At 28.3% G+C, this 26818-nt stretch overlaps 3 protein-coding genes across 4 annotated transcripts in view; all 3 read left to right on the top strand.

Moving 5' to 3' along the window:
- LOC113377109 (TBC1 domain family member 4) overlaps positions 1-14197 on the top strand; it is an 81991-nt gene extending 67794 nt beyond the window's left edge. For both annotated transcript variants that reach the window (XM_026617311.1, XM_026617312.1), the window contains 20 exons: positions 3388-3505; positions 5090-5244; positions 5966-6049; positions 7341-7499; positions 7614-7897; positions 7977-8214; positions 8299-8413; positions 8679-8804; positions 8881-9094; positions 9162-9309; positions 10123-10310; positions 10439-10575; positions 10704-10817; positions 10897-11049; positions 11113-11277; positions 11417-11568; positions 11652-11904; positions 11973-12142; positions 12282-12428; positions 13342-14197. In XM_026617311.1, coding sequence (XP_026473096.1) covers positions 3388-3505; positions 5090-5244; positions 5966-6049; positions 7341-7499; positions 7614-7897; positions 7977-8214; positions 8299-8413; positions 8679-8804; positions 8881-9094; positions 9162-9309; positions 10123-10310; positions 10439-10575; positions 10704-10817; positions 10897-11049; positions 11113-11277; positions 11417-11568; positions 11652-11904; positions 11973-12142; positions 12282-12428; positions 13342-14034 — 3813 coding nt within the window. In that variant the 3' untranslated portion in view covers positions 14035-14197. The remainder of the gene's footprint in view (positions 1-3387; positions 3506-5089; positions 5245-5965; positions 6050-7340; positions 7500-7613; positions 7898-7976; positions 8215-8298; positions 8414-8678; positions 8805-8880; positions 9095-9161; positions 9310-10122; positions 10311-10438; positions 10576-10703; positions 10818-10896; positions 11050-11112; positions 11278-11416; positions 11569-11651; positions 11905-11972; positions 12143-12281; positions 12429-13341) is intronic.
- Positions 14198-15673: 1476 nt separating this feature from the next.
- Positions 15674-23058, top strand: LOC113377813 (protein bric-a-brac 2-like). The gene is made up of 6 exons (XM_026618238.1): positions 15674-15923; positions 15985-16116; positions 16194-16325; positions 19452-19830; positions 21784-21931; positions 22810-23058. The coding sequence occupies exons 1-6, from the start codon at positions 15834-15836 to the stop codon at positions 22907-22909; spliced, it is 981 nt and encodes a 326-aa protein (XP_026474023.1). The 5' UTR covers positions 15674-15833; the 3' UTR covers positions 22910-23058.
- Positions 23059-24018: 960 nt separating this feature from the next.
- Positions 24019-26361, top strand: LOC113378122 (gem-associated protein 2). The gene is made up of 4 exons (XM_026618645.1): positions 24019-24116; positions 24322-24631; positions 25368-25643; positions 25912-26361. Exons 2-4 carry the CDS (start codon positions 24446-24448, stop codon positions 26218-26220), a joined length of 771 nt encoding a protein of 256 aa, XP_026474430.1. The 5' UTR covers positions 24019-24116; positions 24322-24445; the 3' UTR covers positions 26221-26361.
- Positions 26362-26818: the final 457 nt, after the last annotated feature.

Below are 26818 nucleotides of genomic sequence, written 5' to 3'. Positions count from 1 at the left end.
AAATAAACACCTACTATCATAAAATACCATCTATCTATCTAACACATAATCTATAATTATTATCAATGCCGGAGCTTGCACGTTTAACATTGTTACGGCATTCGGGCAGTTTCCATTAATTAACTTGTTAAATATTAAAAGCGAAAACAGCTTTTTTTTAACATCCATGATGGAGTTTGTTTTGACCATCAGAGTTGAAAAGTGCTCTATCCATGACGTCTTGTCCTGAAAAAATTTCATTAGTTTGGCTTTATTAAAGTTTTGACCTTATTCCATAAATTAAAGACATGTTCATGCATATATGAAGGAGCGTGTTATGTTTTGTGTATTCTGTACTAAATGTACCATAATGAGAAATATTCTTTTATTGTAGTACACTTGTTAGCATACATTATTGACTGAAGAAGTAGTCTCGATAGAAATTTATTTCAAAAGTTATTACAGATTTAAAAAAGACATGTTTTGTTCCGGTTTTTCAATTTGATGTATTCTTTAGATTTCAGTTCATTTGCAAATCTGAAACTTTATATATTTGAATATAGTTGAAAGAGAAAATTCGCTCTTATTAAAACTCGAATTTATTAAGAAAATTAAACAGCTTTCCTAAAATTATTATTTTGGATAATACATTGAGTAAAGTTTTTTCGTAATCAACTTTTTTAAAAAAAATAGTAGATAATAATTTTCATAGACGTTCATGAACTCTTGGTACGTTTAAAAATTAAGAAACTATGTGAGACTTTCATTACCGTATGAAAAATTATACCATTCAATTCATAATTTATTTTTATGGAAAATGATTTTTGCTAATTATTAATTACAATGTATTATTCTTGTGCTTTTCTCAGTAATCATCTGCAACAACACCCGCGTATTATCTTTGAATTAAAAAGTTCAAGTTCTTAAAAAATAGGTAAAATAAATTAATATTCAAATCAAATTTTTTATTTAGTTTAAAAGAACTGACTTAATTACTCGTTAATATGATTACGCCCTATATTGCAGATATTACATTGAATTGTATTTTAATATAATAAAGTAAAAAATAGTTTTTGTCAAAAATATAATACAAAAAAAATATTCACTCTGTACGAAAGGTTTCTTAAAAATTACTGAAAAAAGAGAAAAATGTTGTTTGGGCAGCTCTACTTATCAATTTTATTTTTTCTACAAGAAAAATTACAGCAAGTTGTTCAGAATAAACCTAATTTAAAACTTATCAGAATTAGAATAATATAAAATTTATCAGAATTAGACAGAAAGCATAAATGTTTATGTGTATGATGAAAAACATGAAGTTATTATAAACTTTATACGTTTCGGCTTCATTCAGTGAAACTAAAGAAAATTTTTATTTTAAAATATGGTTAGAAATAAAAAGTTCTTATAGTTTGCTTATATTTATCATCAAATTAATAATATTAATATGAACTCATACAGTAATTCAACATTTGAGTTATACAGTACAGGCAACCTCCGCATAACACGGTACTTCTATAACACGGATTTGCCCTAAGACGGTTTAAGAATTGATCTCCCTCATAACATGATACTTTTAAAGCACGGGTCTGGTATAACACGGTTTGAGAATTGAGCAAAGCCCAAATAAAACAAGAAATATAGTAAAATCTATAAAAATTAAATTTTATCTAATCTAAAATAATATCTAGCAAAAATAAAGGATCGCCTTTGGATGGCGCTTATTTGTTAGTTACGACGAAAAAAATCATATAATTCATGTAATGTATATTATTTCTTAAAATAAATTGATAAATATAAAAATATTTATTATAAAATCATCATACGTGGCATGTTTTTTTTAATTCGTGGAACGTAACCCTTCCTTTTGTACTAATTCTTTGTCCCGTATAACACGGATTTGCATAACACGCTAGTTTTTTGGAACGTAACTACCGTGTTATACGGGGGTTACCTGTATAACCATTTATCTTGTGTTTTTTGAATTTGAAAAATTGAAGTATGATAGGATTTTTTCTAAACATAAATATTGACACATTTAAAAAATTTATAAAATTTTAGAGACCCACAATCAATTTTTATATCCAGGGCCGGATTTAGAAATTTGGCGCCCCGGGGCACTGACAAAAATGCCGCCCCATCCCTGAAATTTTACGAACTTTGTAAACAAAAATTATACTTATTATTATATCTTTAAAATATCTGATAATTCAATGTGCATATATCTTATGATCACTTTTGTTCGCCAATTGTTTCTTTTTCAAATTTTTTTATTGAATCATCGAAACCGCTAAACCTGCTCCCCACAAATTTAAGCAGTTATTTATCCTGTGAATTTTTTTGAATGATTGAATGATTTTTGACGCTTTTTTTCTCAAAAACTGAGTTATCAATTTTGGCATTTTGGCCCGTATCTTCATAACAGTTGGACCTGCCTTGGCCAATAACTAGTCAGCACGTCTCCTTATCAATAGGAATTGAATCATTTAAATCGGTTGATCCGTGTTCTCAAAATAAATAATTAAAAAATATAAGATTTGTATTGATGGAGAGACGTGCTGATTAGCTTTTGGTACAGGCAATTACGAAAAATGGTAATTGAGTTTCGATATTTTTTCTCTGAAACAGCTACGCAGCGCGATTTCTCTGGAAAAAGTTCATATTTTCGAATAATTTCAAAATACAAAAAATGTGTTTTAAAAGTCTTATTTTCATTTCTCAAAAAAATTTAAAGCTCTTTATAAAATGTAATTTTCAGTATGGGATGTTTCAGTAATTTGTCTTAAGGCACAATGCCATGAGTCACTAGTTTAAATTTTCTTTCGTCGCTATAAGCTTGGAAGTGCACAAATTCGTCATTTTAAGAGGGCTCGAGAACTGAAGTACATATTTTTCTTAAACTTTCAGCTAGTTTACGGATCTTTATATTAGCCAAATTGCCAAATTTGATAACTTATTAACCAATTTGAAAATTTACGTTCGGAGAGGGAGGCAATGCAAAATAATAAATTAGTGATGAATAAATAAATTCAAATTTTGCATTGCAATCGTATTATATTTTGTTAATATATAATTAACTAATAATATATAATTTTGAAATAAAAAATGTTGTTAGAAAAAAGTTGATTATATTGTATAGAATTTTTTTCTCACTATCCAAATTTTGCCGCCCCCCGAAATTTGCCGCCCTGGGCAGTAGCCCCGATTGCCCCTACTGTAAATCCAGCACTGTTTATATCTTTGAAGAAAAAAAAAGCACTTGTGTTATTGCATTCAAATGTAAAAAAAAATATAATCTTTTAGTATAATAGAAAAAATGGCTTAAATATTTCTCGAATACATAAAAAAATCTATGTTAAATATTTGCAATTTGATGTATTTATTAATTAAATTTATTATTTATTACAGGTAAGCGATTTAATAAACCAAATGCGGGAAAGTAAGAGGACCGCGAACTCGGCCGGTTCCCTCGGCAGCATACCGCAGCACATGGCCACCACTCCGTGCGAACTTACGCCTCAGTCAGGTAATTTCACAGTTAGATTTTATGTACTACAGTCGTTAAGTTTTAGCTATTTTCATAATTCAAATACCTGCTGATATTTTATATACTATAATATAATACTATTGGGTTCACTAAAAGTTTAAAAGAAAAATATAATATGATTTATTTTGAAATTGGTTGTCTAACTTTAGACAAATTGGTTTTGTCCTGCCGTTGCTCTTAAGATCTGAAGAACACTTGTGAGAGTGTAATGTTATTTTAATGCTAATAACTTTATATTAAAGAAAATTCCATATTTTACAAAACATTATAACTTAAGCATAGTTATATTGTAATTGTACTCATAGTGAAAATTATATGGTTATTGAAACCACCTATTTGAAAATAAAAAAGTATTAGGAATGAATTTGATTTTATAATTATTCATATGGAAATCAAAATTGAACTTTTATACGAAATTTCATTCTTAATGTTTTACGTGATTTGTTATAGTATTTGTTACATTTTTATGTTCATTCTTCTATGCAACCTTTATTTTTACCATAATTTTAAATTAACTACTACATATTGAATGTTCGACTTTAAAATTTAATTAATTAATTAATTTATTTATTTATTTATTTATTTATTTATTCATTCATAAGCAAGCCGTAATCAATAATAATGGATATTATTTTAGGCTCTTGTCAATAAATTTAAATTACCTTAAATCAAATTATCAATTTTATTTAAACTCTTAACTTAATATAGAATGATGTAGTAAATAATATTTAAATGTAGATTTATATTACACATATACTAATAGATTGTATTTTGATACAATCTAATTTGATTGTATTTTGACATATTTATTACCTACATTTTCATATTCGTTCTTCTTTGAAAACTTTATTTTTAGTCCTTGATTTTAAGAGACTACTACATATTGCACATTCTATTATTGCATAATCGAACTCGAACATATTGCCTTTATTCCGCATAATACGCCATTTGAAAATCGTTTTAAAGTGATTTGACTGTTTATTGTGTAGATACATAAGTAGTTGATATGAAAATTTCTTATTATGGAGATATGATTTTAGGATATAAATTTAACCCTTTCCTCTCCCGAATTGCGAGATTAATATGTATTTTGGCCCCGGAGCGGTGTTATCCGAGTTGAAAGTGTTTAAATTAAAATTGAAATATGGGTGTTTTTCCTTTCTTTATTTTATTAACTTGAACTTCTAGTCTAACATTAAATGTGTCGCCGGAACTTTTTTTTCTTGAATTGGAATAATGAATTTAGTCTTACAAATACCTACTATACTTTAAATTTACTCAAGTAGCAGATTTTCCATAAAAACTAAATTTACTGGAGAGCGTCTCATGTAGTTAAGGAATTGTACTTGATTATTATTACCTAATGTTATCTATTCAATTCACATACCTATTTTTCTGAACTGGAAAAACCTACTATAAGCAAGCACCTACTATAAGTTAATTTCACTCAATAAGTAAATTTTCCATAAAGTCTAAATTCACTGGAAAACACCTCAAGTATTGCCTAATATTATTTACCTAATTTATATTATGTATTACTACTATGTTTTCCTTGATTTTCAGGAATGAATGGCATTATTGGTGGTAGTCACGGAAAGTTGAACCAGATGAGAAATGGAAAAACTGAATTAACTTTAAACAGTATGTCTACTGGCAGAATTCGTAGGATGCCATCTTCTGTTAGTTGTAATTCAGGATTAAATGAAGCTACTAAGGAGGTAACTCACTAATAAGAAATAAAACTTGCTAAAGAAATTATAAAATTTTATAGCATATTTAAAGCTCATGAAAATTTTAAATAAATTTGCTTTTTTTTATTATTAAAATACTTATAATTAGTACTTATATTTTTATCAATCTAGTTATGGAATATTAAATATACTACAACTTTTGGTATTTTGTTTGTATTTTACAGAATATTTTGTAATCAAAGTAAATCTTGTTAATTTAATTTTTTAATTATAATTATTTTTCTCATTATCAGTCACCATCATTTTTGCAATGAAATTTTTATATGAGTTTATCGATTACCACAGTTTTTTAGGTTAATATATTTATTCTCAGAAAGAATTTGAACATCAATTCAATAACACATCATGCACATTCAAAAAATACTATATTCTCGGTACTGTAATGCAGTATTTAATTTAAAAATATAGCAATAAGTGGGTTTTAAGTGGGCTCAACAATAAATTACAAACAAATACTTGATTTTTGTGATCAATCTTTGTAAATGATTTTTTTCATTATTTTTTCTTTATTTAATTATTTTTAAAACGTTTAGAGATATGACTCCAAAATAATTATAAACAATTATCAGTGAGTCATTAAAACAATTACGTGTAAACAATTGTAATTTTTAGTTCAAGTAAATATTTATAATGATGACTAAAATTTATTGCGAATTTATTTCTATTATATGCAATTCTTTTTTTCTAGAACGATGTTACTAAAACACAAAGTGTGAATAATCTGACATCACTCTGCGCTGATATATCACCGAGCAGCTCTCATTTCTTTGAGGTAAGAAAAATAAACTCGTTTCATATTTCTTTGAGTAATTAATTTTTCGGAATGATAATTCCGTTTTAATAAACATTAGATATTTGATCCTTTAAACAAATTATTTATGTCTTATATACTGGACCGCAAATGCGCAAATTGTGACGCAGCATAATCTCCACAACGTAGAACGCTTGAGTTGCTTTTGTATAATTATGGACTATTATTATGCCAATGTTGCAAAGTATAGATCAATAATATATTTCCAACTGAAAATAGCCCATCCACGATATCTAATTAAAAACATGCCATCAGTATTAGAAAAATTTTAATAATACAAATACATCAAATATAGATAGGCAAACCGTCGAGAGAGCTTTCTAAGAAGTAACGTTGTTAAGAAGTTTAATCACGTCAGCTCATAAGACTGCTAACAATAAGTTCTAATTACTATCCAAAAATAAAACTATTAAAAAAGCAGTTTGCAGTCTGAACCCTTAAGATTGATAATAATCAAAGCGCCCTGGTACGTCTCAAACAAAATTATTCACAACGATCTTCAAATGGACGCAGTACAAGAAGAAATAAAAAATAAATGCATACCCCATTGACCGTCTTAATGAACATGAAAATGCTGTAGTCCATCTATGAACCTTCGAATACCAGGAGAAGATTAAAGAAAAAACAACCTATTGATTTACTATAAGTAATAAGGACTCTCATTGAAGAGTTTCCTAAACAAGCCACTCGGTTTTGAATTCAAGTACTACTCAATAGCTTATATAATAATAAGATTCTGATTGCTATTTTATTTGTAAATAAAAAAAGCAGTTTAAAATCGACTGCCGAAAATTAGAACCAAAATAAGACATTAAATAGGCAAATAATACTATATTAAGGTGAGCTGAGGATAACAGTTCAAACGGTTAAAAGCAGTAGATTGCTCATTAATATTTTGATAATCGCGTTTGCCTCAAGCATTGATAATAATTTGCAATTTGACTCTGGCACTAGCATGATAAAATCCATTTTCTTAGCATTTTTACCTTTTATTCAAGCATACAGAATAAAATACGACGAATTTCAACTATATAGACGAATCAATTGGTCTTTTTTGGCCCAAAACTTGTTGTGAATATCTAAAATATGAGATCTGATGCAATTAAATTTTACCAGAAAATAACTAATTACTTTCCGAACAAACTATTATTATGGTGCTTTGCTATATCCACCACTTTTTATTCACTAGTAATTTTTATGTATAATTTTTGGGTTGGAATTGTTATTTATACTTGTTATTTATTTGTTTCAGGTATTGTACGTAGGTAAAATAAAAGTTTCGCATAAGAGAGTTCCTGATAATTTTATAGATGAAGCTCTCACCAAATTTAGAGCCTATGAAGCAGAAAAGGCGAGACTTAAACAGCTTTCAGGAGATGGTAATGATATTTTAAGGCGAGCAGGCAGTCGGGTAAATATATAACCATTATTTATTAAACAAGATTTTTAGAAAATTTATGTATTGAAATGGTTAATTTTATCTCGAGTTTCGTATTATTTTCTTATTATTGTTTTCTATTTGCAGGATTCATCTACCCTATCGCTTGGTTCCAATGAGAGTATAACAACTCAGGCATCTAATCTCCTCACTTCTAAATTGGTGTCACACTCCCAAGTTATTTCTTCTACCGACGACGAAGCGGATAGGGCTAATAATTCTGATAGTGGCGGTGGATGTTCTTCTGATAAGGAAACTTTCAAAAATGAGGACAGAGCTACTCTGAAAAATGGACGGATCAAAGGAACTCTTCAAAGAGGACAAAGTCAAGATCTGATCGTCACGAAGTCTTCGGGCTTGCTGGCACAAGAGTATGTTAGAAACCAAGATCATAAAAATTAGATTATGATTAACTTGATCAGTTTATGAAAAATTATATTAATTTTACAGCCCTATATCTAATAACTATACAAAACGCGCGCGATCCGCTTCAATTGGTTCAATAACAACTCCTTCTCTTGGACATTTATCCCAATTGTCCAAATCAGGTCATATCAATAACCAAAGTGATCAACAAAATAGAACCATGGTTTTCCAGGTTGGAAGAACCGATCTCAGGCTGATCAGCCCAGATAGAAAACAAATTTTGCTTCACAAACAACTTAGGGATGTTTCTGGATGTGTACAGGTAGTTTTGTTATAACTTATTATTAGTTGTACTGTTGCATTTATATTTATGTATTGATTTTGTAATAATAAATTTGTATTCTAGGGAATAACGAACACTGATCATTTCGGATTTATCTGTCGGGAGCGACCTGATGCTTGTTACATCAGTTACATATTCAAATGCCAATCTGAAACAGTTACAGATGACGTTGTCTTAGGTAATATTACACATATACATATTATACATATAATTTCTGCAAAACATCAATATATATACAATAGCTGTGGTACCCCAAATCTTGTCCACTCCAAATTAAAAGACTGAATATAAAAAGCTTTTAACCAAGCGTTCAGATGGTCATATTTAATTCAATTTACCCTCTTACCTTTCATAAAGTAAAACTATAATAGCTCGAAAATCTTAAAAGTTTTCCCCAATTTTTTACATTTAAGTAAATTTCTTGTTGTGTTTTTCGTTTTCAGCTATATCACAAGCATTTATAGCTGGCGCAGACTTATACAAATCGAAAGAGAAGCTCAATAACCAAATATATAGTTGTGAACATTGCCCAATGACATGGTACCATAAACTTTGTCTGGAGTTGGAAGGTAAATTAGTTCGATAATCTCTATATAAATTTTTATTATTATTTTTTTATTTCCTTAAATCTCTTTTATCTTACAGGGCTCTCTGATAAAAAGGCGCAAAGCACAATATTCCGAAGGATTGAGCAACATTGGTCAAATGAAGACCAGTCTATTTTACTTGAGAAATTTAATGGTGCAGGCGATATTCATGAACAAAGTATCAAGGAGCAGAATGTTTTTCTAATGGCTCTGGTTAGAATGCACTGCGAAACAAAACAACATAAACACACGCACGATACAGCAGAAAATAGGTTTGTATTTGTTTTACTTAATTATATAAATCAATTATATTTCTATAAATGTTATTTATAAATACAGGACCGAGTTCATAAATCAATACCTTGGTGGGAATACTATATTTATGAAGGCTAAACGTTCTTTGAGCAATTCGTTCGATCATTTGTTGAAAAGAAAAGGTTCTAAGGATGACTTTGCTGCTAGTATTCGGGAATTCAACTTAAGCAGGGTAAGTTTTATATATATATATATATATATATATATATATATTATTCTCTATTCTATTTGTAACTGCCCAGTTAAGAACATTTAATAAATTTGTGGAATTTACAATTGTCAGCCGTAAGGGACATTGTATACTAAATGGGCATGTTGGAAAAACAACTCAATATATTAACAATATTTTATTGATAATGATATAATCTTAACTATTTACTTATAAATAATTTCTCATAAATAATGACTTAAGTTATTTCAATCTTTATCAAGAAAATTGATGACTTAAATCCAGTGGTGCTTTTCTTTTCAACGTACATTGATAGTTCTCTGTTATTAATGAGTTTGCTAGTGAATTTGGGTGACTGATAAGCTTGTTTCTATATTTATGTGCTGTTTTTGTTATTACGTCTTTTATGGTAGGTGTGTTCGTGTCGAGATGAATTAGCCAGTTCTGGATATATTTTGGTCCTTCTAAGGCAATTTTCAAAAATTTGTTCTGAAGTTTCTGTATTATTACTATATTAGTCTTATAAGCACTGCCTCACAATTTTATTCCATAGCACCAAATTGGTTTGAATAAAGTAAGTTTTATATGATTGCAGCAATAAAGTGTAAGTTAATTAAAGATTTAAAAAAATCATAAACTGCAAAATCGTTAAGTTTTATTTCATTTTGAATATAATTTCAATTGGAAGCTGGCATCACTGTCATTTGATTTCTTGAGTAATAAAGTTAAATACTTAATCTAATAGTTTAATATTAATGATTATTAAAGTTATTCTTATGTATTATATAGTTTTGTATTCAATTTATTCTCTTTTAGGAAGCGAATATGTTAGCATCCACAAAGATAGACGAAAATTCTGAAACTCCTAAATCTAACAAGCTTGGCGTAAATTCGGCTACAAAATTTAATTATAAGAATTCTACGAAATATATTGATGAACATGGTTTGACGCCTAATAAAAATTTTAATTCGCCAGTTCAACTACAATCACCGATGATGGACATGTAAGTTTAATGATTCACCTGACAATACACAAAATTTGAAGTAGCTAGTATAAAATATTTTTAGTTAATATTTGTTAAACGTTTCTCGGTTTTAATTAAATTGATTTTTATATACTTTTTCAATTCAGTTTCATGAAAGTCGGAAATACACCACGAGAATCGGAAATAAAAAATGAAGAATCGTGGCGTCAGGACATTTTCAATAAAGTGACTACGCCGAGGAAGAGATTAGCAGATCAAACTGATCCAAATTCCTATATAGAAGGTAAAAATATTAACAGAAGTTGCTATGTAATAGAAAAAAATATTTTAAAAAACTTCTGGACATCTGTTTCTAGTATATGGATTTTATAATTTTATTTTCATTATACTATAATTTTATTTTTTTAACAGATGATGAACCATATCGTAAGAAAACAAAAGAAGAGCTAAGAGATCTTTGGCAGAAGGCAATTAATCAAACCCTATTATTAGTGAGAATGGAAAGAGAAAATGCCAGGCTTAGAGGTGAGATATAAAAAAATAACAATCTTAAATAAACTTTGTGTACAAAACTTTTGATTTGTGTTATTCATACCTCTTACAGCAAGACAAGAAGTTCATGCCGTTAAGCGAATTAAACTGGAATACAATGAAATAGTAACATGCGAAAAGGAAATGTTAGATTTTTGGGAGCGTCAAACCATACATAGTCTGGCTAAAGTTGATCAAGATATGTTGAAATCTTATTGCAAACAAGGTATTTTATACAATTTATCATGTTATATTTTTGTATATTGATCTAATCAATCTGTTTTTTAAGGTATTCCCAAAGCAAAACGCCGAGAAGTCTGGACTTTCTTGGCTGAGAGGCAAGCTCAAAAATCTGGTGAAATAGATACTGAAAAGTTCCCAAATTGTAATATGCCTTATCAGAACTTGTTACAACAGCTAACCTCACATCAACATGCCATACTTATAGATTTAGGTGAATTATTTATGATAATATTAGCTATAATTAATCCATAGACTTTTAATAGTGTAGTATCATTATAGTTTTCAAGAAAATGTAATGTTTTCAAGGTGTATCTACATTACATAATTATTTACTCGTCATTTAATTTCAGGGCGCACTTTTCCAAGTCATGCATATTTTAGTTCAGCGCTTGGTCCAGGCCAACTTTCATTATTCAACATTTTGAAAGCCTATTCATTACTAGATCCTGATGTTGGTTATTGCCAAGGCTTGAGTTTTATTGCTGGTGTTCTTTTGTTGCATGTAAGTTTCAAAATGCTTTTAAAAAATATATGTAATATATGAAATATTGATTTTAAATTGAATATGAATCTGCTGTTCATTAGATGGAGGAGTCAGAAGCTTTTTTCTTATTGCGGCATTTAATGTTGGCCAGAAACATGCGAGAAAAGTATTTACCTACGATGTCAAATCTTCAGCTTCAACTTTACCAACTCTCTAGACTTCTGAAGGATTGTCTTCCTCAAATTCATGATAAATTTAATGAATTTGATATTGCACCAACTCTATATGCCGCTCCTTGGATTTTGACTGTATTCAGCTCACAGTTTCCTTTGGGCTTTGTCACTAGAGTTTTTGGTAATTAAAATTTAAAGAACAAAATAGTTTTTATGAATTAAATAAAGTAATATGAATGTCATAATTAGATTTGCTGTTTTTGGAGTCTTCAGAAGTTATTTTCAAGTTTGCAATTGCTCTTCTAAAAATAAATGCTGATCAGTTATTAAATTGTGAAACATTTGAAGAAATAATGGGTTGTTTGAAGAATAATTTACCAGATCTAGATGCTGCCGCTATGGATAAGATAATGCTAGAGGTTTGTTAATATGTTTGTCAATATATTGTACTTTATTGAAATTGTATTAGTAAAAAATTTTATTTATATATGTAAAACAAACACATTAAATTAATAATTATCATATTTACCATTCTTAAATTTATATCTCTTTTCTTAGGTGCTGAATATGAATATTTCACAACAATTATTAGAGTATTCAGTAGAATATCAAGTTTTACAAGAAGAAAATCACTGTGTCAGCAAACAAACAGAAACAATTCGCAAATTAGAAGAGGCTAACAGGCATTTGCAATCACGATTAGAGGTATGAAATTCATAAATAATAATTAAGTTTTTTATCTATATATATATATATATATATATATATTCTTGTGTCATGATAATAGTGATTATTCTCCTTTGAAATGACTTGACCGATTTTTTTGAAATTGTATAGTGAATTGGATAACATTTATTTTTTCTACACCTAAATAAGGGTTGCCCACTCTAAGATTTATTATCGTTATTATTATTTGGACCAATTTGTTTTATTTTATTATAATGCGTAATTAAGAAACACGATCGTCCCTAAATTTTTACCTTCCTATCACTAATTCATAATTTATTAATTGATCGACTTTATTAATTGAAACATCTTTTGTGTTGTGCTAAGTTAGTGCATGTTTTTCACTGAATTTTAATTTCAGTTTTCTTGAGTTTATGGAAACCTTAAATTTAACTTTAAAAAACACTTTATATTTATTAAACAAAACCCCTGACACTCTTAATTTGTTTACAATATCATGCTACTACAAACAAATATTTTGTAATAGTCATATCAGTAATTCAATCAACTTTTCATTAATATCTGATAACTTTTCAATTGCAAATACTTCTCAGCAAAGCTGAATTTGTTTTACAAAAAGAATTTAATTTTGTTTATGTCTAACATTTATATTTTATACTTGGATCATTTTTTTTATTTTATTATTTTATTATGCCGAGTTGATAATACAGAAAAACCTATTTTTTACATTTTTACCGTAACAGTCAATTGAATAGCTGAATCGTTTTACATCTTGCTTGATAGCATGCTTCCTTACAATATGTTAGTTTTTTCTTGCTATTCTAAAAATATCCTAGAAATACATCACCATTACATGGTGAAACATTTGCTGGATCAGGTAGTTATTATTTTAATTTTGAATTAAGAGTTACTAAATATAATTACATTTCAGATTTCCATTATGAATGAACATACCTTGAAGAACCAACAACAAATATGGCAATCGAGAGTGGAAAATGAAATAAAATCTTTAGAAGACAAAGTACTGACTTTAAGCAAGTTCATATCTACTCAAGTTGAATTGAAATCTGATTGTGATTTTCCACCAGAAATAAGACGAATTATGCAACAGATAGAACAACGGGAAAATCAAAAGAAAGAAATATCCTATACTAAAAAATCCAGCCCTCTTGTCAAATCAAAATCTATGAATTCTCATTTATGTGACAAAAGATTAGAATTGAATTTGCCATTAAGGTCGGTCGATGAAAATCAAGAGGTTGTTGAATTGTATAATAATAATAACTCAACTAAATCATTTTGCAATTCACCTTATCAAAAAGAGAATGAAGATATTAAATCTTCTAAAAATATTAATGTTAATTTGAAAATTGAGGATAAGTTATCAGTAGATAGTGATAGTGGCATTTCCACACCACAAACTCCACTGGATATAAAGCATGGAGATAAAACTGAGATTTTACAAAACGAAAGCAAAATAAATAATTTATCCCATCCTTTGAGTAATTGTGATGTCAGTTTTACTTATAATGGCACAACCAAACTTAAAACTATCAGACCCTTGCGTGCTAATCTATCCAGAACTATCAGCACAGATTTGCTTCCACAGAACAATCCTTGCTAATGTTATCTAAAAAATTGTATTTTATATTTTAATTATCAGACTAATTCTCAAAGTGTTGCATAGGGAATAAAATTCTTATATTTTTGTGAGTATGAATGATTTTATTGCTGTGATCAATTATTATTCCTAAATATGTGATCTGATGTTGTTGATGGCATCGTAGACCCAAATCATGATATATTTTTATTTAGTTCTAGTTTAAACTATGTTTAATTTTATTATATTTCTATTATTATTACGACATAAGTTGTTTATCTTTATATTTTATTATACTCATAATTGTGAACAAATATTTATATATTTTTAAATAATTTTCTCCCGGTTATACCATGCTTAATGAAAATTGTTATCAATATTATAAATGGTTGTTTGTGCATAATGCACAATCTAGTTGGTGTTAGCTTAGAATTTCAAAATATTATAAGTAAGTTGGTATATGTATAATATATTTAATGTTTGTTTATAATGTACGTAATAAAAAGTAGTAATACATCACTATTAGAAAATGCTTTATATTACCTGAATAGCTTTTGAGCATTAAAGTTACATAAAAACTATTAAAAATGTGTTTTAAAATATTTCATATATCTAAAACTTAATGTAGTTTCAGCTAATGACACGTGTGTTACAGTATAACCTTACATCTATTGCAAACAAAAGCATCCGATGACTTGAATTTTTTCTAATTTGCGTTAGATATTCTTGAATACAAATGTAGCACAAAAAAATTTTCGGTTTCAAAACTTTAATACTTAATTTAATTTAATTTTTATATATCTTTACGTTTTAGAGGTTTCTGAACATTTTGGCATACCTTAGAAAAAATTAATGTGTGTGTGTTTTTTTTTGTATACCGAAGGAAAAGCTTTTACGCATCCCAGACTGGTGATTTGTCTGGGTATGTCGGACTCAATACCGCTCTGGTGTAACACCGACCAAAACCGCCGTTAGGCATTACTTCGTGGGGGGAGTATCTAGAATGTCATAATGTGTGTGTGTGTGTGTGCGAGTACAAATTTTCGTCGACGATTTGCGGAACAACGATCAACCGATTTGAATAATTCAAAAAACATTCGATTCGTATTGATAAGGAGACGTGCTGATTAGTTTTTGGCAAAGGCAGGTCTAGCCGTTCCGAGGACACGGGGCAAAAAGTGCCAAAAACGGTAACTTAGTTTTTAAGATAACGGAGCGTCCGATTTTAATAATAATCAAAAAACATTTTACTTGTATTAACAAGATGAAGAACTGAGTAAAATTTTTAGAAGGCAGGTAAAGCGGTTATGGACTCTCAATAAAAATAAGTTAAAAAAATGTCATTTAGGGGCCAAAAATGTTTATTGGACATATGTACATCAAGTTATCAGATATTTTATAGATTTTCATAATGTGTACACATTTTGTGTAATTTTTTTTTGGGCTCCGTACCAAGATTTTTAATTACGATACGGGAAGTCCAGCAATTTGCCTTAAGGCACGATGCCATGCACCCCACTTGGTTTTCTGTTCATTTCAAAACAATTCAAAATCAATTCAGATTTTGTAAATTAGCGCGTCTCAACTTTATGCTTTCGCCACCAGGTGATGATACTTATTTTCGGCTCGATGTTACTTTACTTGTTTGTTATTGATTGTCACCGCATGATAATATTTTAAAGCTTATAGCATCTAGTTGTTTAATATGTACATAAAATTTAAATGTACATAACACATTAGATTATTTGTTGCTACTAAATATATATGTATTAGTCGTACTATCAAAAAATTTCTTTACCGGCATTATAGATAGTTGTAATAAAATGTCCTCTACAAAGAATTTGATCTGGGATGACTATTCTAAAGACATCGAATCAGGATTTTGCGAAATTTTCAAAACAGGACTTTTACATGTAATTTAAAAGGGTTACACCCAGTCTCAAGTATTTGCAATAACTTTTTATTCATTTTCAGGATGTTACATTGACTTCTGAAGGACAGAAAATTACAGCACACAAGCTAATTCTAGCATTATCTAGCCAACATTTTAAAGACTTATTTTCGGACAATTCATCACAGAATCAAAATACAATTGTTTTTGTGGGTGTAAGTAATTAAAAGCAGAGAAGTCACCAGAACAATATTGTATATATTACATATCTTCAAACTACTTTTACTTTTAGAATGTGAGCTTTCGCGTTTTGAAAATTTTAGTTGAATTTATGTATACAGGAGAAGTGACAGTGCCAGAAAATCTGTTAGAGGAAGTATTAAAAGGAGCTGAAATTCTGAATATAAAAGCACTTATACCAAAGGTAATTTTATTAATAGATTAATACTCTTTTTCACCATTGAAATCTTATGTTCAGAAATTATCTATTATTCAATATAGTCCAGTCATTTAAGCTTAAGGGGTTAGGGGTACTTGGAGGCACGAAAAAATGAGAGTTTTCAGTATTTTTTTTTTGTTATTAGACGATGTTTTTTTACAAAAATATTAATACGGCATTATTATACAATGTTTTGACTTGAAGTAACAAAAATTAAAGAAAAAAATAATAAATATTCCCAAAGTTATAGCTGTTTTTGTTGACCCTGTTTCAAAAAACGGTCCTGGCGGTGACCATCATAACTCCTTAGATATTCATCTAAAATCAATAAAATAAAAAAAATAGTTTTATAAATAGATAATCCTGGGCCTGATCGAAGGTTTTCTTTTTTTTGCAAAAAATAACAAAATAGCAGCATCAGAAAAAAAATCTAGATTTTTGGGTAAAAAATGAATAGTTAGTTGGCTTTGTTCAGGCCCGAGTTTATTATGTATTCTAAAAGCTGTATAAATTTCATTAAAATTTACTAAGCGGTGTTTGAGTTACAGTGGTCACCGGTTCAGAAAACGTAGTTTTGAGAAAAACGCGTTTAAAGTTTCACATTGGATTTACGTACAGAAATTCGAATGATTGAATTACTTAAACCAAGTCATCTATTTCTGCAAGTTTCCAAAATTCCCATTTGCTGTTCCCCCGAGTATTCTCGTTGGCGTGCTGATCTACCACTTTCACACGTGCAGCATCCAATTTTTCAACATATCAATGGTAATTATACTCACAATTAGGTCCTAGGGTATCCATAATCAATAATAATGATTATGTATATGTATTCAGCAATTTGTATGATAGTAGAACTAGTATTCACGGTTTTTAGGCATTTTTTTACACTAGTTGGTTGAAGCTTTTAGTTTTTTCTGATTATGGATTCAATCTTGAACTACACATCTTGAAAGTAAATTATCATTGCTGAGATCGTCGTAAATCGGTTTAAAAGCTTTTAAAACATCAGGATGTGAGGGAGAATAATCTTGAGTATAAGTATCGAGTTCTCCACTTGCGTCAACGCGCTGGTAAGAGTCCAATAACTCGAAAAGTAATCATCGGATCAACTTGAAATTTTCAGAGAACATTTTCAAGATATTACACTTAATGAAAATGCAAAAAAATAAAAATAAAAAACCCCTTAAATTAGGTAAGAATCTCGGGATTCGAGATACCCAGCTGTAAGTCTGTAAATACCCTAAAATAGCACCCTAAAAGTTGTCTTAAAACCTACATATGGTACGTACACTTTACCATATGTAGGTTTTGAGACAACTTTTAGGGTATTTACAGGCTTACAGCTGGGTATCTCAAATTCTGAGGTGAACTTACTATAATGACTGGACTAATAACATTTTGTGTAATTTATGATTTTCTATTAAGGATTTTTTTCTTGTCGTGTAATAATAATTCATATAGGGGAGCTAGAGGTTTGTTGTAACTTTTTTTTATAATGAATATATCTTGTGATCCACTGATCATATTTCTATAAAATAAAGCTAAATAGATGCTTTGACTATTCTTCTACCTAATTAAGAAAAAGTAATTCTATGACAACTGTTCGTTATTTCACAATTAATCATTATATAGAAACATTGCGCTTTTACAACTTACCCCTTGTTAGGAGCTAGTTGTAATATCTACTGGGGCAAGTTGTAACGACAATAATACCTCTGATAATTTATTCTGTACTTATTTTCAAGAAAATTGACATGTTGCTAAGTAATTCTTTTCATAACCATAATCTTTTATATCATTTCATAATCACTTATTAATTCACATAAAAATATGGTGACTTTTGTCATATACATTCTTATAAATCCAAGTAAACTACAATTAATACAAATAAAAGATTTAGTGTCTCATATATCACAATTTATATGTGCCCCATTTTACAAACTCACTTGAATCTGTATACAATTTAGTCCAGTCATTTAAGCTTAAATTAGGTAAGAATCTCGGAATTCGAGATACCCAGCTGTAAGTCTGTAAATACTTAACACCCTAAAGTTGTCTCAAACCTACATATGATAGGGTGTCAATAACATATATAGGTTTTGAGACAACTTTTAGGTGTCAATATACAAGTATTTACAGACTTACAGCTGGGTATCTCGAATTCCAAGGTGAACTTACTATGATGACTGGACTATTCTTGTATGTTACAATTAGCCCCATGTTATGTTTCAATTAACCCCAGGTATGATTATTTTTATTATAATATAACTAACAATTTAGCAATCACAAAGATTGTTACATGATGTCCAAGATTGAAGAATTTGAAATGAACTAAGATATATAAAATTTAAAGTTAATGGATAATAATACCGCAAACCGAAATTTTATGATAGTTCAATTTTATATTACATGTCAAAAATGATGGACCTGCACAGTTTTGTATATTGTGTTGGCCTGCGGGGCAGTAGCTTTGATAATGTAATGCAGGACTGTTCACATGTCCAATCGAGACAAAAAAATATTTTAACATTGTTTAAGATTCTAGTGATAAACTCCTGTTGCATGTAGCCCCTATCTCATCAACTCATTTCACTTTAAAATTACTTCTTCAATTATTTTTTTAATGAATATATATAAAAGTTTTATTATAAGTTCTTTTTCATCATTGTTATGATTTGTGTTTTTAAAATGTTTTTATCGTTAAATGCCTTCTAAATGTCTTGTTTTCTTTGTCTGTTCAATGTTTTAAAATACATTTAAATGTGTGTTCAATGTTTGAATGTAAATTTAAACATGTAAATCATCGAATAAACTTTTCATTATATTTAAATATTAATTGTCAAATAATAATTAATTTTTATGTAATTGCCAAGTTTCGCTTTGTTTATAAATATCTATTTATTGTTAGTCTTACTGAAATTAGTATAAAAATGAACATTATTTGTGACGTGAAATTGAACATTGTATTATTAATGGTAATCCACAATTTACTTATTATTAAGTAGTCTTCATATATAATTTGGGTTTTACAAAACCATTTGAAATTTCCTGAATCAAATAATATTTCAAATTACAGACAATAATATTAATAACTACTTATCTTTTTTCTAGAATGTTACAAATACTGAGACAAATACTGATGTGTCTTCAGAGAGTACCGAATGCAAGAGGTCTAAACGAGTATCTAAAATTCCTTTTAGATATCAATCAGATGATATTTTACCTAAAAAGAAAAAATATGATGAACCTGAAGTCAATCCTATATTGTATGTTGATATAAATGGTTCTAATGTTGATAGCGAAATACAAAAGAAAGGTTTATATGATGTAAATGATACAAATTCTCATCAAGATGATACAGATCATTTAAGCTTAGAAGCTTCAGAAGGTTTTGATGATCCTGAAATTAATGATATCAACTTAAGTGATATAAAACTTGAAGAGGATGACAAAAGTAATATAGCAGCTTTAAATCCTACAGGAGCCTCAAGTAATATAACATATGATATAATATATATATATATATATATATATATATATATATATATATATATATATATATTAGGGTGGTTCTTAATATGGACATTTTTGAATTTCCTTGCTCCCAAGGGCTCAAATGGTTCCAAATTGATAAAAAACAATGCCCTGAAAGTTTTAGCTCTTAATATTAACTTTTAGATAGTGTGCAGTTCATTCAAACTTTGTTTGGAAATAGCATGGAAAAATTTTGAAAATTGAAAAAAAATTTTTTAGGTATAACTTATCGGCAAATGAATTAAAAGTGAAAATTTGTGTAATTTTTTATTGAAAATTTGACGCTCTGCAAAACAGGTTTTTTATAATTTGATTTGTAGAGCGTCAAATTTTAAATAAAACTCATTCATTTGTTAGCTTAATTATATCTAAAAAACATTTTTAAAAATTTTGAAAAATTTTCCATGTTATTTCTATACAAAACTTTGATTTGCATCAAAGCGCACTATCTAAAAGACAATATTAAGAGCTAAAACTTTCAGAGAATTGTTTTTTATCAATTTGGAACCATTTGAAAATGTCCATATTAAGGACCACCCTAATATATTATATTTATTGTGTAGTCATAAAAGAATTTCTACAAAATTTTTAGTTTTTATAATTAACTCTGAGTGTGGAAGTATGTAGTAGTAGGTAAAACTAATAATATGGATAGTTTACCCACTGCAAAGCATGCCACATATAAATGTTCGTGGGGCATATTAATAATCTAAAACTAATTTCATTTAAAATGAATAAGCGCATTTATAGATTCACTGTTTTAATATATTATTACGAAGCTTTTCAGTGGAAAAATTTAGCTTTGCCATAGGTTTGTAAGGTACGTAGTTTTCCCTCAAAAACTGTTTTGTCTTCAGCTTTTAATATTCAACTTTGTATTTTTTTTTGCTAAAATTGCACTTTCTGCAATATTTATACATCATTAGCGGAATTTAAACATCTACTAGTAACACTAAATATAACTGGAATAAACTGTTTTAATACTTTATTAAATATAAATTAAAGTCGTAGAATAAGTTTGTTTAATTGGAAAAACCGAGATCCATTTACAAAAAAGATGATGATTATACCCTTCATAAATAATTTTTTAAAAAAAAATTGAATATTGTTCACAGAAAAGAGAGATATGTGATCAGTTATCGAGCTAGATGAAAAATGACTATTATGAAATAGGGATTTGGGGGTGGGTAGGAGGGTAAAAATTTAAGGTTGTTTGTATTTTTCAATTCTGCAATATATTAGGTTGGAAAAAAAGAAATCCTTTCCCCAACCCAATAAAAAATTATAAAGAAGAAAATTTGTCACAAAATTAAAAAACAGTGTTAGGGGTGTACAACTTTTGATAAAAATATATTTTTTCAAAATAAAATTTAAGCTTTTCTTAAGTTTTAGAAAATCGGGGAAAAAAGGAGGTCCTTTACTTTGTGGCCTCGTTTTTGATACTGTTTTTTGAGATTTAATTGTAGACAAACCAATAATGCAATCAAGATGCGGTTTTTGCATTTTACTAGTTCGAAACATGCATTAAATGAAAGAGCAATGAAAAATTATTTGATTACTAAAATGACTATTACGAAGTAGGGCTTTGTGGTAAGAGAGTGAAAATTTAGGCCTGTATGTTTTTCTTATATATAAATGGTAAAAAAATGGTCAAAAAATCTTAAGGGCGGCCAACCCATACCATTCAGGGGTATAAAAAATAGATTTTGTCCCATACTCAACGATATTATAAAATTTCTTAAAAATTAGTCACACCGTTACGGATTACCATCATGACAAGAATTTTATATAAATATGTACATATAGATAAATCTTGCATGTGAATGTATGTATATATATTTTAAAATGTAATTGTTTACATCCTGCCAACTAATAATTTTGAATTGACCCAGTATCATTTTTTTTTCAGGTCTGAAATATATCAGAAATAAAAATGGCAACTTTTGTCTGGTGGTCAATGATCACATATATATGAAACAGGCAATTCATAAAGAAAGAGTGTTTTGGAGATGCCAGATGTACAGTAGAATGGCATGTAAAAGTCGATGTGTCACTGTGTAAGTTTACAATATTATTTTCACTAAAAACTAGTAACATTTGTTTTTAATCAGAAAGCTACTTACAGAGGTGACCATTTTTTTTTAATAAATCATACTCTATAATCAGAATTACTAAATACAAAGCTCTTGTTAATTTTTCTGAACTGCAGATTTTCAGATTATTGTTTATTAAGTGATATAGATTAATTGACTTTAATAAGTAATGGTTTGCCTTTTTGAAGACTCACAAAATCATTCAGAATTTGTAAAAATAATTCTAGCTGTAGAATATTTCAAAACTTCAGTTTAATCCATCAGGATTATTGCTTTTATAAAAAATTGGGACTGCTACAGTAGAACCAGGACATATGGTCACCTTACTACCTAGCCGACTTACCAAATCTATATTATAAAGTATTATATATAATTATAAAAATACAAATAATTTTTTTCAAATTTATTTAAAATATTCTTACAGTAATAGTTTTATATTGATAATTGGTTAAAATTTTGTTTAAAATAACTTAATTAAAATTTTGTTTGATAAATTAAAATTATTTAAAATTTCATACATAAAATAACTTAATTCTCCTTTAATATAATTATTATAAAACTGGATATTAACATTTGGATCAATAATTGAAATTCTTCCGTTAGTCAGTATTGTAGTATTTTCTGAAATCTACAAACTACATCTTTAAAATTACTATATTGAAGGAGAAGGTACAATTGCATAAACATGATATATTTTTACATATGTTTAAAATATTTAAATTATTTCTACATACAATATTAAATACTAAGGAACAGATATAAAATTTGCACAAAGTTGCACTAGCTCATTAGAATAAATTTATTCATTATCCTCAGTAATAATTATGTATTTTATTCAACAGAGGCAACGTGATAGTAAGAAAAGTAGCAATGCATAGCCATGCACCCCAGACTGATAAAGTAATAGAATGTGAAATAAATGGCGACATAGTGTACATGTAGTAAATACAGGCTGTTATTTATAATCTTCCACAAAATGAATTAACCGAATGAGATTTAAACTGCGGGAATATGAAGTATAATACTTTATTAAATTGCAGTATTATTTTTTATTATATAAGAACTATGTATTTTAAGAATTTATTGCAGAGAGCTATTTTAATTTTCTGTTTTGACATTGTAACAGATTGCTAAAACAAATGTTATGAATTATTTCGTTTAAATATAGAATAATATTCTTTTATTTTAATATGGTTTCATTTGTATAAATAATTATTACTAATTACAATTAAAATGAATTATTATAAACTGATGTATCACATTCATTGGGATCATGTATTAATTTCACTAATTGGTCTTTTAGTACTTGATTCATAGAAATCAAACTTGTAGCATTGTTGAATTCTTGGAAAGAAGCCGCTAATAATTTACTATTTTTTGTGGTTTGGTTTTGTATATGCTTGGATAAACCTTCAATATCGATGTTCGATTCTGTGGTCATTAACTTGTAAAATTCATCTAAATTGTTTATCAGGTATATTGCGTTGTCTTTGATTTTCACTAAATCATCATGTGCACTTGATGGTATGCCTAAACAATCATCCATTTTCTTTTTATCCTGCAATATTTTCATTAACCTGTGTTTTTTCTGACACATTGAATCTTTAATATTATTTAAACTTCTTAATGAATTCGTGCTTTTATTACAAACGCGTTGTAAACGTTCTTGGTACTCGACATAATTAATGTTTTCTTTATTTTCCTTAGTGGAATCAGAGCTAGTGCTCATTTTGTGGTTAAAATGATTTGAGATAGTTCTATAGTGGTACTATAGCTTCACATTGATAACACAGTTTATATTAATTATACACAATCAATATATATAAATATAAATGCTTTACATTAAAACTACAATACCATTTAATAGAAAAAATATATAAAGCTATTGTTATTAAAATGTTCGTTAAGAACAGCTTGAAATAATAGTTGACAGGTTGACAGCCAACCACATGTGGCAACATTATAAAAATAATTTTACATTTTTATATTGGCTACGGATAATAATTTTAAAATGGTTATCCAGTTTAAATGAATTAACTACGGTTAATAAACATTAATGATTTGCTTGGTTGTGAGATACTAAATGATTACGTTTTTCATTATTTTTAATAATTCTTAAACTTAATAGCTCTTCTCATTCTTAACTATGGTAATAGCTTTATACTTAAATATGTGAATATAAAATTTATTATGATATACAAGAATATACATTATTTATAGTAATAATAATAATTATTTATTAACAATAACAACGTATCAATCAATACACAGTTGTTATTGTAAAAATAATCGAAAAAATAAAAAATATACAGTGTCAGTTTGAATATCTGTTATTCACAAATGCTGTCGTTTAGGTTCCCTCAGGTAGAGTTGTTATGATTGCGATTGTGATATGAAGTTTTGAGGTTATGTAGATTGGCGGAACGAGTAGAAGCTGCTTTGTGATCTCGTTTATTTGTCTAAAATAATTGTGCCATCATGAATATGTCACTAAATCCAGTATTCGAAGTGAGAATAGATCCGGCGTATAATCCAGAAGATGTTCCAATGACAGCTGAACAATACTTGCAGAAAGTTATTTATGAGCGAGAGCGGTGCCCGGAGGTGGTATCAGTCCCTCTGGATACAAGTAAAGTAAAGGAACAAGTTCCCTGCATAATTAATGTATGTAATATTAATAAAATTAACTTCCCTTTGTGTAAGTTTTCATAATCGACCAAAAATCGAAATTTTTTGCATATCTTTACTTTTCAGAGGTTTCTCAACATTTTGACACACCCTAGCAAAAATTGATGTGTGTGTGTGTGTGTGTGTGTATGTTTGGATACAATTTTTTGTCAACGATTTGGGACATACGGATCAACCGATTTAAATGGTTCAAAATGCAATCAATTCTTATTCATAGGAAGACGTGCTGATTAGTTCTTGGGAAGTTTCCAAGATTCGAAACAAAGTGTGCAGAAAATGAAAATTAGGTTTTTGGTGAGATGTGGTCATTAGTTTTTGACAAAGACAGGTCCATATGTTTCTGAAATATGGAGCTAAAGGTGCAAAAAGTGGCAGGTTTTAAGGGAACGAAGCATCTGATTTGAATGATTCAAAACGGGTTTTGCTTGTGTTGACAGTGTGAAAAAACGATACATTTTTTAGAAAGACAATTTCTTATTTTTTATTTCAGTTTTAATTCCAACTAATATGTTAAAGCTCACTTACATACTACAAATAAATAAATTTAACTTTACAATATAATTCTTATGAATATTAGAAAATGTGCTTCATTTTAAATCCGATTAAATTTTGTTCCTTTACTTTTCTGCAAACATACATAGACATCGTTGTCCAATTTATAAAATCTTATATTTTCAATAGTTGTATCATTCAAGTTATGTTTTATTTACAGGTTGTTGAAAAACCTTTATGCCCTCCTCATTTACGATCCACAAAAGAATGGCAGGAGTATCAAGTATCACGTTTTGCAAAGTTACGACACCAAATTCAAATTCTACTAGATGATGATGCAGACGAAATTGAAAGTGCTGGACATTTAGAAAAATTGCTGGAAAAGTCTGTGCAATCAATTGAGGAAGCTGAAAATTTCTTCACAACAGTTAAGCCACTTCTTAGTGTTGTATTAGTTATCACTCAAGCTCAATGGTGGGAATTTATTGATTTTCAGGTAACTTAATTTCATGTTACTCTCAATCTTCTAAAAATGAATATATCTAGTGGTTAAATTTATATCTTTCTTACATTACAATCAAAGCAATAATATGTTTTGATTGTTTAATTGCTTATTTGGTATGAAATAAGTCTGATTTGAAAAATCAGTTTGTTTTATTTATTATTTATTTATAAATTCATTGTATATTATATATTTGATCTGCATGTTTTATTATATATTATATATTTATGTATTTTAATAATAATAAAATTTGATATTCCAGATAAGCATATTAAACACAATCAATCTTAAACCATCTGAAAAAGCTAACAATGTAGTTTCTGATTGGTTAATGAGCAAGGTTGATAGAAATAATATCAAAGAATGGCTTTGCTATTGGATTTATGCAGGACTTTTATGCATTATGACTCCTCTTGAACCTGAAATGCATGATGTTCTCCGAAAACTAGCTGTGGCTTTAGCGAATGTGAGAAACACATGGGAAAATTGTACCTTTGATGATGTTTCTTATTTAGCAGTTCCAATATGTATCATTGCAAGATATTTTGGACAATGTGATTTAGCAGATTAGGTTTCTTATTTTTGATATTTGTTGCAACAGAACAGTTGGAAACATAAATTAAACCCAATTGTGATACCAAAAAGTTTTTTTTAGACTATGATATGAATAAGTAACATTAATAAGGTAAATTTTGTCTGCAAAATTGCATGTAAAGGCATAGTATTTTTTTAATTGTTGTAAGTAAAATAATTCGAAGTGTGAATGTAAGTTTTAATTAAAAGCTTTCATGATTTTTATATATTGGTTTTATTGGAAATTCTCTTAATTATGTCATATTAAGTGTACATAAGCACTACTTGTAAATGCTTGAAGAGAACGATTATTTTTTATGTATAATAAATTATAGTCATTGTAAGAACAAAAATTTAATCTACTAAAAATTTTCATTGCATTCACAATTATTCATGTGATTCAAAATTTTAACAATACAATAATAGTTGCTATTTTATACATTTACAAAACATTACAACTGTGGATACAGAGAAAAGGGCTATGTACCTTGAATTAAATCAAGAAATTATAAAAAAATGTGAGGATGAGGAGGATGCACTGTGTTTAAACAAAAGGAGTTGATAAAGGGTTCATTTTCATCAAAGGGTAATATCAT

This window comes from Ctenocephalides felis, unplaced genomic scaffold, assembly GCF_003426905.1.
Source record: "Ctenocephalides felis isolate EL2017-DRISC unplaced genomic scaffold, ASM342690v1 CF-g0.4_SCAFFOLD_01886, whole genome shotgun sequence".
NCBI lineage: Eukaryota > Metazoa > Arthropoda > Insecta > Siphonaptera > Pulicidae > Ctenocephalides > Ctenocephalides felis.
This window is presented reverse-complemented; position numbering and strand designations above follow the sequence as displayed.

Coding starts and splice junctions, on each gene's coding strand:
- LOC113378122 (XM_026618645.1), top strand. CDS start 24,446: ATGAATATGTCACTAAATCCAGTATTCGAAGTGAGAATAGATCCGGCG. Junction 24,632..25,367: donor AAGTTCCCTGCATAATTAAT/GTATGTAATATT, acceptor TTTTATTTACAG/GTTGTTGAAAAACCTTTATG. Junction 25,644..25,911: donor GGGAATTTATTGATTTTCAG/GTAACTTAATTT, acceptor TTGATATTCCAG/ATAAGCATATTAAACACAAT.
- LOC113377813 (XM_026618238.1), top strand. CDS start 15,834: ATGTCCTCTACAAAGAATTTGATCTGGGATGACTATTCTAAAGACATC. Junction 16,117..16,193: donor ATACAATTGTTTTTGTGGGT/GTAAGTAATTAA, acceptor TTTTACTTTTAG/AATGTGAGCTTTCGCGTTTT. Junction 19,831..21,783: donor AAATCCTACAGGAGCCTCAA/GTAATATAACAT, acceptor TTTTTTTTTCAG/GTCTGAAATATATCAGAAAT.